The 11,219-nt window shown below is 35.0% G+C and overlaps 1 protein-coding gene across 1 annotated transcript in view; it reads right to left on the bottom strand.

The window, feature by feature from the left end:
* Positions 1-1,549: 1,549 nt before the first annotated feature.
* LOC106475921 (inverted formin-2-like) overlaps positions 1,550-11,219 on the bottom strand; it is a gene marked incomplete at both ends in the record, with an annotated part of 19,708 nt that continues 10,038 nt past the window's right edge. The window contains 2 exons of the mRNA XM_013936595.1: positions 1,550-1,683; positions 8,274-9,349. Of these exons, the coding sequence (XP_013792049.1) occupies positions 1,550-1,683; positions 8,274-9,349 (1,210 nt within the window). The remainder of the gene's footprint in view (positions 1,684-8,273; positions 9,350-11,219) is intronic.

Genomic DNA, 11,219 nt, shown 5'->3' with positions numbered 1-11,219 from the left:
TAATGTGTAATTGAACTGCGGACAGAGTATTGTTGAGTTGAGCGCGTGAGACTTTCGTTGTGAGTTACAGCGTTTGTTATAGTGAGACTGTTGAAATTAAGTGTATCGCAAAGTTGTATTCAGAAAGAATAATCCAGTTTTTTTTTAAGAAAGGACTTGTATCGGTAAAGTTTCTTCGGAAAGAATTTTTACGGAAAATTAACTAACGAACGGAGGCGTAACAGTATTATAACAATCGTTCGCTAAGCAAAGTTCTTTGATGAAATCCAAATTAGGACTTGGATTTCACGTAGTTAGTTAGACTTTGTTGGATAGTAACTTACTCAAAGTTAACTTGAAGTTCTTTTCATTTAGTTTTATTTTATTTAGTTTAACTTAGAGGAGGAACAACTCGCAATAGCAAGAGTTACATTTATTATTAAAACTTTTACTGCAACATGCTAGTCTCCCACTTTTCATTCTAAAGCGCACACACACACAATACACTGGTCCTATTGTTCGTTTTATTGTGGAGTATTGTGTATTGTTTTGAAAACTGTAAGTGCTATTAAATACTTGCTGTTTGTGTAAATTTATTTCTTTTTCCATACTTCGTGAGTCAACTACTGTTAAAACTGACACTCTAGAACTTGATGTTGATAGCAAGCCTAACTTCTCGGCTCTCCTGGTAGACATTACAGCAGTGACGAGCCTCGATATGGCAGAATGAAAAAGTCTATTAGACCCAAAAGTTGAAATTCAATTCTACAACAGTCTGTGTAACTTTCAGTAATAACAAAGTTGGTATCTAAATGTAAATCAATGTATTTCAGATAACCTTCACCCCTTGTGTCCCTTGGGCACCTCCAATTATTTCCATGAGAATGCATTAGTTTGTTGAATGGACTATATTGTATTCACAAACTTAATGAATTTATAACATGATCCATGTTTTCTTACAGATTGTCATGGAATGATAATGACTGCATCTTTCATAAACCAAATGACTGAAACTTAAGTTGTTAGAACTGAATTTAATATGTTTCTCTTGTTCTTATTGATTCTTAGAAACATTTGTTTACTAGTTTAGGCTTTTGCTTGTTTTTAAAAGTATTGTTACGTCTCCGTTCGTTAGTTAATTTCCGTAAAAATTCTTACCAAAGAAACTTTACCGATACAAGTCCTTTCTTAAATAAAACTGGTTTATTCTTTCTGAATACAACTTCGCGATACACTTAATTTCAACAGTTGCTGTATAACAAACGCTATAACTCACAACGAATGTCTCAAGTGGCCAACAATATTCTGTCCGCATACATTCAATTACTCATTTTCTTCCGTTGTTTCTTGGCCGGTCTTATATATATAAGACTACCCCAATGTAGTAGTCTCTCGACATTTCATGAAGGTTCGAGAAGGAAGTGGCGTGATACAAGCGTCACGTGACCTGCGTTGTCGTAACAGTATAACCTAGTTTAAAGGTTTTTGTTAAATATTCTAAACATTTTTGGAAAGTTTAGTTCATTACACTTTTGTTTTTGCTTTTGGTTTACACTAAAATACATCTAACCTCTGAAGATTCTTTCTTGGATTTTACTTCAGTTGTCTGTTTTGCTTTTTGGCAGAATAATTCTTCCATTTGTTCAAAGTTGAGCTTCACGTCTGTGTTGTCTTCTTGCAATTCACTCCATAAGGAGCTTCCATCTGTAATTAAACATTATCAGTTTTGTTAAATAATACAACGGTACAGCAACAAAAGATTTAATAAGATAGGTCTAGAACACCTGCTAGAAAACTCTAAGGATGTGAACGTTGAGATCGAAAGGTTTAATAAGAAGCTTACATCTATAAAACATTACCAATCTTGTTAAATAATACAACAGTATAACAACAATTAACTCCATAAGGAGCTTCCATCTATAAAACATTACCAATCTTGTTAAATAATACAACGGTACAACAACAATTTACTACATAAACGAGCTTCCATCTATAAAATATTACCAGCCTTGTTAAATAATACAACGGTACAACAGCAATTCACTCCATAAGTAACTTTCATCTATAAAACATTACCAGTCTTGTTAAATAATACAGCAATAAGTGTTATACTCACATAATACTTCAACAACTATTCAAGCAATACTCCAAGTAACTGTTAATGAACTATGTGAACTTAAACAATACTTCAGACACTACTAACCATTTGTATTAACTTAAATAATACTTCAACCACTAATGACCATTTGTATTAGCACAAATAACAGAACAACAAGCATTAGCTACATGTGTTAACTCAAATACTTTCATTATTATTAGTCATTTGTGTTAATTGTATGATTCTGTTACAACAGCGGAAGTCACGCGACGCTGGACGCATGCACGCTGGAGATTCCAGAAGGATCATGTCTGTTCGTGGCAACTCTAGTCTTCTCTATGCGCCATCTATTCTTGTATATAAGCGCGCCAGACAATGAATCGGGACTGGAATTGCAGGCAGAGAGATATGGAGCCAGATAATTGAGTCAAGCCGTAAGTAAAGTACGTGAATCGTTTTGAATTCTAGCGTTTGTTTAAGTGAAAGTCACTGTGGAAATTAAGTGTATTGTAAAGTTGTATTGAGAAAGAATAAACTAGTTTTATTTAAGAAAGGACTTGTGTCGCTGAATTTCTCCGGAAAAAATTTTACGGGAAATTAACAAACGAACACAGACGTAACAATATACAGATTATAAACTGTAGCACTTCATTATTAGTGTTATCTAAAATATTACGTCACCATTTAATTGTAAAATAACACAATAATTTAAATGATGTTAGTAAGCCAAAACAAAAGAGTATGTTTTGGTTATTAATTTTAAATCTAGTATTACGACTAAGTTTATTGAAGCTATTCATGTTAAATCAAGTATTACGACTACGTTTTTTTAATAATGTAGACTTAAAGAAATTAATTATTATTAAAGAGACAAATATTTGCGTCACGCAATCCCAGCATGGACAATTTTGACAGCAGAAAAATAATGAAAAACATAGAAAAACCGAAAACTGTCTATATCACTGCGAAATGGTATATTTGTACCAAATCTCATATAAGTTGGTTGACGTACACATGGATAGTTCACGAAAATCCAAAACTACACTTTTCTCACTGAAAAACTGAGCAAAAGATAAAAATTTCAAAATAGTCTCAATCTCTGTTTGTGATCTACAAAGAGTAGCTTTGTACCAAATTCCATGTAAATTGTTCGAAACAAAGCTAAGTAGTTGACCAAAACCCCTAAAATTGTGGGTTCATTTAACTTCTTAACCCCATAAAATGACCAAAAATGTGTACATCCTAAATTTTTTTTGTATATGTATGGGACATGAAAAAAATGACTTTGTACACAATTCCATGTAAACTGGCAGAAAAACGGGGAAGTAATTGCCAAAAACCCCTAAAATTATGATTTTTTGTGGCATCTTGACTCTTCTATAATTACTAAAAATGGGCAAGTCTACCATTTTTGTTTGTCAATGTTTGGGGACTGCAGAAAAGTATTTTTGTACCAAATCTCATGTAAATTGGCCGAGTAATTAACCCCAAACCCCAAGATTATGCTTTTTTGTGACCTCCCTTCCCCTAAAAAGACTGAAATTAGGCAAATTCAACTTTTATGTATGTCATTGTGTTGGGCACATGAAAAGTTATAATTTTTCCAATTGTCACTTTGCTGTACATATTAATGCACAGGAGACCAAAATATACGTTTTTGGATTGTTTGACTTTTTTTTTCCATAAATTTATTTGAAAAGGCCTAAATCATAAAATGAAAAAGGTATGTGGGCGTATTGAACCAAGGTGTAACCATAAGTTTTAATATAATACCCCGAAAAATGAAGAAATGGAGGAAGAAACAATGGAAAAACAGTATGTCTCTCAGCGAAGAAATAATAATTACCCTTGACCGAACGAATATATCAATGTTTAATTAAACTAAAATATCACAGCGCCACATGTCCAAACAAAAAAAAGTTTGTTTTAGCGCAAAGCTACACAATGGGCTATCTGCATCCTGTCTACCACAGAAATATAACTCTATTAAAAAGTTGCAGGTCCAATAACTTACCGCTGATCCACCTGGGGCCTTAAAAAGAAGACGAGAGGAACACTTTTTCAAAGTACTTAAACCAAAACATTTTGTGAATGTTATATAAAAAGGCATATTCATTAAACTACAGTACTGCATAAATCATTAATAATTTATTTCACAAGAATATAGCATCAACCCTTTCACAAATTCGCCCCTGAAGAAAAAATGTCAACTTTTCGAAAGAGCTCGGGTTATAAGGTTTTTATTATTTTGTATCAAGACTTCTTGAGCTTACATGTTTTTCTGATATCTTGAACCCTTTCACCAGTTATGTCAACTGAATAATCATTTTATTCTACTTGTGCACTGTTTTCGTTTGAGTTTGAAATCATTCCTTACATATTGTTTCCTGAACCTGCGTTTTGCATATATATATGGCGGTTATCAGTATACACGAAATCCACAATTTAAATTATCAGTAACATTCTTGACCGAAGGATGTGAAATTGGAGATTCTGTATTTAAAATATTCTTTTTATTTCTTTGATTGTAAAGCCTGTAAATCACGATTATGAAGATTGCACAGTAATTAACCTGGAGAAAAGGAAGCTGTGGGTGAAATGAGAGATTCATTCGAGAATGTGGTAAGAATTAGAGTTCTTCTTGTTCTGGACCAATAGCTTTCATCAGTTTAAGATGAAAGCTATTATGTGTGTTCTCTATTCACCAATTGGGATTAATAAGTGGTAGGAGAAAACTGGCTACCACTGTATGATATCTGCTGGTATTACTAACTAGTCCAGGTAATGACATCCATGTTTCATCAGGTAGAGCAGCCAGCGTTTCACCATAGTCCAAGATCCTTGGTACAGCCAAGATATTTCCTAGCTGGCAAATAGCATGATGCTCCTAGACCAGTTTTAGTGGCTGAGGTCAATATGAAATGTAATGATAATGCACATCCCAAAATGTCGTAGTAGAATGCCATATTCTTCAGAATTTACGCGTCTTTTAACTCTTCAAAAAGGATGAAGGCCTTTTCTAAATACAAAATTACATTAGCACAGTAGTAGCATTAAAGAAGATGATAGTACGTGTATGTCAGTGCCTGCACCATAATTTAATTATAGTAATGAATCAGATAAGAGGGTGTTAAAGGAGGATTTGGACTGTTTCCTCAAGGATTCCAGAGACTGATGAATTTAGGGAAAGGAGATGCAACACATTATGCTGAGTATAAAAAGTCCAGCTCTCGGGGTAGAGCAATTCGACATGGAGGAACTTCATAAAGGAGACACAGTTGTCAATCAGTTGTGCCACCATAGGTCTTACCCTGGTCTACAAACATTTCACTGCTTATGTAGATGATTTAATAAAGATTCATAGGAAGACATTCCCAAGCACGTCTCTGCTGCTGCTGAGGATATACTCATCAATAATGTTAATTATGGAGCTACTGAACGAACCATCATCACACCACATTGGTCTCAGTGACATTTCATTTCTGACAAAAACAGTTTCTACAATGGTGCAGTTTCAAATTATCATGTCAAATTGAGCACTACAACTGCAAAGCCTATTCCTAAAACCTACAAAGTACATGACAGCCCATAAGGCTCAAAATAACAGTGTAGAGACGGCAAAGTATCGGAGTACATTCAAAATGGTTCTAGATGGAACAACAAGTTTATCAACGACATTAATTTGGCTGTTGAAGGTGCCATGTCATGAAGGAAGAAGACTCTGTTTTATCTGTGGTTACTTGTTTCAGGAATGTATATATCCTGTTGCAAGATAGGAATAACATGTGAGAATACTGTTCAGTAGATGCCACAACAGTTACTGGAAGATGAATAACAAGCTATATCTGCATCTACTCCAGTTAGTTTAAATTATTGAAGTCTAGGACTACTTCTGACCACTTGCTCAGGTGGATACAGCAGTCTGCATTGTGAACTTCATCTTGGCAATGTTGCTCACCAAACAAAGCTAGCTATCTCGAACATGGGTTTAGAGTTAATATCATAGAGACAGACTATCTGTGGAAATTGTGAACTGGTTTTGCTTTTGCAACATGTGAACTACAACTTTTTCAGTAAAACCATTTAGTACCAAACAGATTGGGATCAAGAACAGTATAATTGTTGAGAAGGACACGCCGATAATGTTTTTTTTTTGTGTACTACAGATGCAGTCTCATGCAACTTCGTATCTGCTGTAGTGGTAGAACAGATGTTCAAACAGTGATCTATCTCAACACAAGAATTAGAACTCATGAACTGCTGATGGAGTTTACAGTAGTTTTGTGGGACCAAATTGTATTTCACAATAATTATAACATCACTAAGAAAATGATGATATAAAACAATCACAAAGAAAGCTTACTTGGAGTACCAGGGATAAAGCTGGAGTTGAATGGACATTGAAGGAGAATGTTTGGTCATCTCCAGTATTAATTGTTAATAAGGAATGAATGAATGTCAGGGATCTGTGGGGAATTTGGTGGGTGAAAAGTCAAGAAGTATTGGAAAGTACCAATTTGTTTGGCAGTATTTTCTTGCAGTAAGGTGAATTGTAAACATCACACTTGTATAACCAATTACAAGTATAGGATGGAATAATGTACCTTCAATAGTGATACTTTGTAAGGGGTGGGATATGCGCTGTTGTGAATGTATGAAAGTGTATTTTTTCTGGCCACATTCATACAAATACTAAGCATTTGTGTAAGTATCGTATATACTATGTGCACTGCCCATAGGAAAAACAAAACTGGTGTCTTCAGAGAGAACTCAGCAGACAGTTGTAGTTATTTCACTACTGCTTGTCACTAATAATTACTCCACTAAATGAGTCAAAGCCTATCTTTTGACTGACACATTAGTTCTCTCTGTCCATTGCAGATTTGTTGGATGAATAATGCTTAACACCATCTGGGGAGATCCAGGTGTAGAAAGTATTATCTTAAATGGCAAGATGTTTGGATCACCTGGGGAGATCCATGTGAAACAAGAATCTAACTTTAATGACAAGTTGTTTAGACCATCTGGGGAGATCCATGTGTGACAAGAAGCTAATGTCAATAGCAAGATGTTTGGATCACCTGAGGAGATCCATGTGAAACAAGAATCTAACTTTAATGACAAGTTGTTTAAACCATCTGGGGAGATCCATATGTGACAAGAAGCTAATGTTAATAGCAAGTTGTTTTGGCTCACCTGGTGAGATTCATGTGGAATAAGAAAACAACTTGGTAGTAATTTGTTTGAATAACCTGAAGAGTTCTATGTGTAACAATAATTATCTTCCATAACAAGTTGTTTGGATCACCTAAGGAGATACATGTGGAATAAGAAGATGACATAACAGCAAGTTGTATGGATCATCTGGAACAATTTAGGTGTAAGAAGGATTATCTTTAATAACAAGATGTTTGGATCACCTGGGGAAATCCATGTTGAACAAGAATCTAACTTAAATGTCAAGTTGTTTGGATTACCTGAAGAGAACGACGTGAAACAATGATCTAACTTTAATAGAAATTATTTACACCACTTGGGGAGATCCATGTTGAACAAGAAGACAACTTTAATGGCAAGTTGTGTGAATCACGTGGTGAGATCTATGTAGGAGAAGCTAACTTCAGTAGTAGGTTGTATTGACCATTTAGAGAGATCCATGTGGAAGCAGAAACAAACTCTAATAACATGGTACAGAAATGTGTACAAGTTACTCTGAGTTGAGAATTATATCCCTGATAATGTTTAATGGAATTATCATTGATGCAGGTAATCTAAGGAATCTGGAATACCACATTTAGACTTGTCTGACTTGAAAGTGTGGTATCTTCAGTCTTCTTGATTTCGTTTTATAAGTTTTAATTTGAACAAGTCACTTTCAATCTCATCACTAAAAACAGTTTTATCGAAAAAACTAAGCGGTCAGGTTGTTTATTAATTGGAAATCAAATTTTATTTTGCATTCTAAAACACAAGTCAAAAGTTATCACGAGTTAAAAACTAATGTTCTGCGATAATAATTTTATAAATATTCAGTCTTAAACAGACTTTCACCCTTGCAGGTGATATCAATGGTTACATGTTATGAAACTTTTACCCCAAAATATACGTAAAAATATCTCTTATATTGCTAAATAACTTAGTTTTCACCATGATTAAATAGGTGGAGATTCTTTTGTTTAAAATACATACAACTTACGGGAAATAAGACCATTTGGAATCTTAGACCAGTTCAAGGTTTTCATCTTGTGTTTGGGTTTTGGAAACGTGTGCGATGATCCAGGAAGGAGGTACGGTGGCACATTTTGTTTGGAGAAAGATGGTAGTACTCTTGGTAAGATACCCGGAGGAGGTGGTGGTGGAGGGGCACTCTTCATTCCTGGTAGTGGTGGTGGTGGTGGAGGGGCACTGCTCATTCCTGGTAGTGGTGGTGGTGGAGGGGCACTGCTCATTCCTGGTAGTGGTGGTGGTGGAGGGGCACTGCTCATTCCTGGTAATGGTGGTGGTGGAGGGGCACTGCTCATTCCTGGTAATGGTGGTGGTGGAGGAGGAAGACTACTTGTTCCTGAAGAAGGAATAGGTGGTGGTGGAGGAGGACCAGTTGTTACCGACGGAGGAATAGGTGGTGGTGGTGGAGGGGGAGGGGGAGGTCGAGTTGTTCTTGTTGTAGAAAGAAGTGGTGATGGGGTCGGTGGAGATGATGATAAAGAATCGCTCATCACTGATTGTGATAGTGTATCTCCACTCAGATCTCGTGAAGATGGTTCATTCATTCCTTGATTTATTCCTGATACTGATGTGAAAGGAGCTGAGTCAGTCGTGTTTGTTGTCTCTTGCACTTGTCTTTTCTCAGTTTGTGATGAGGCATTAACAGAAGGTTGTTTCTGGCTTGATGATTTGTGCGATTTGGAAATGGTCAAAAAGCCAAGGAGTGGACTTGTCAGATGGGTCTTCTTTTTGATATACTTATGGTCTGTATTTTCAGTAAATACTTCGTCTGTGGAGTCACTAGAGCTGCAACTTGTACTATTTGGGTTTCCAGTGCTCCTGGCGGAGTTAGTACGTGACGTATACGCTCTAGAGTCACCCGACACAGCAGATATTAAGTTGTTTTGGGTTTGGTAGAAGTGGGGTTTCTTATAACTAATTTTGGTCTGGGTACCCCGAGACTTTTTGCGAACAAATGACTGGTCATGTAGTAAAGTTAACATAGGTGCTTTGGGTGAACTGAGAGTTTTATCCAATACCCGGTTCAGTGTGTCCCACACAAGATCACTAAAAAAACAAAACAAAAAACACTTTGTTAAAGATTACACGAGAATTTATGATGAAGAAACCAAAAATAAGTGTTAACTTGGAGCACATTTTGATATATAACTTTATAAACAACCTGTTAACAGAACGGATATAATTAGTATATTTTCTGAGTAAAGTGTAAACATTCTCCATCGCTCCCAGTATGAAGCATATGTTCTCCCAAATTCTGATTAACACAAGGCAAACGTACTCCAAATATCTGAGTACAGGAAAACCTTTTCTGAAACTCTAAATTCAGTGTAAAGGTTCTCTAAAACTAAATAAAGTGGAAACGTTCTTTAAAACTATATATAGTATAAATCTTCTCTGAAACTAAATAAAATGTAAACCTTCACTGAAACTCTAAGTACAACGGAAACCTTTTCTGATGCAGTGTACTTCTTTGAAATTCTGGGACGATACAGTATAAACATTTTATGGATGGGAAGAATAAAGTATAAATATTATCTGAGACTGAGGAACGTGTAAACTGGTTCTTTGAAACTCTATGTAAAGAATGTTCTTTGAAAGGCGTGGAAACAAAATGGTGGACATTTTGTATCATTATTTAGTTATATATTACACCTCAGAAGGGAGGTCAGTATGGCATTTTCTAATGTAACATCTGTTTATTTCAACATCTTATGTGAATATTCTTATTCTGTGACACTAGCCTGTGTGACAACGTCTTGTTTCATTGTCTCAGGAGTAAATATTACGCATCAGAAGGAGATTTCTTCAAGTATTTCTTCATGTAACAAGGTTCTATATAATTGTTTCAGGGAGTATTCTGTCATATAAGGGATATTCCTACTCAACTGATCTTATAAACATGTTTAAAATCTAAAACTAGATAGTGGCTTTTTGTGTTCCATTCATTTCAATGCTGAAGTCATTTAATCTGCCAAATAACTCACAGCAAGAAATCAGGCATACTTTCTGATAGTTATTGACAACTGAGAATAAGGGCAATTCACGAGCAAGTCACTGAGTAATATCACTGACTGAAACAGGATAGAAAAAGAGAGGATCAAAATTGTATGTCTTAAACAAGTTGAATAGTTATTAGTCATAATTGTACTATTCATGACTGAAACAGGATAGAAAAGGAAAGGTTCAAAACTTTACCATATAAATGTCTATTTATGTTTCCATTGTAGTTTCAAATTTTAGATTTCGAAATAAATATGCTGACATCATAAGGTTAAATCAGGCTAGATTTTAGGACATTAATAACAACATATTAAGCATCTCAAGGATATATAAAATAACAACATAATATTATGAGTAGCTTAAGTATATAGAATATTATCTACTAATATCATATAGGTCAATGAAACACATAAAACTATTTCTCTAACATAAACCTTAATTCACCTTACCATGTTTTGATAGTAATTTACTGCCTTCATCACAAAAAAGGAGCATTTTACCCTTACATGGATGTTATCATATGTGTGGCAAGTCACCTTGATCTTAACATTTAAATACTGCTGAAACATGGAATGTTGTAATTCAGGGTTGTTTGTGCATTAAAAAAATACGTTTCAATACACTTCTGCAAAAGTCTGTCACTATGAAAACTTAGAAAATTTCAATCAGAGGTCAGTTTTGATTAAGTGCAGCAAAATCAATAAATAACATAGTAATTTGGAACGTTAAAACAGAACATTATAAACACCAAACCATATGGTGTGTCATAGAAACTTACCTGGTAGGATCACTAGGGTCTAGCTGGTTAACACTTTACAGAACGATTACAAACACCACCATATGGTTTAGGTAAGTTTCCATGACATCCAGCTAGACCCTAGTGATCCTACCTTAACATTTTAGAGAATCATTACAA

The sequence above is a fragment of the Limulus polyphemus genome, unplaced genomic scaffold, assembly GCF_000517525.1.
Source record: "Limulus polyphemus unplaced genomic scaffold, Limulus_polyphemus-2.1.2 Scaffold9435, whole genome shotgun sequence".
NCBI classification, from domain to species: Eukaryota; Metazoa; Arthropoda; class Merostomata; order Xiphosura; family Limulidae; genus Limulus; species Limulus polyphemus.
The sequence above is the reverse complement of the archived record's forward strand: the minus strand, read 5'-3'. Positions and strand labels throughout refer to the sequence as shown.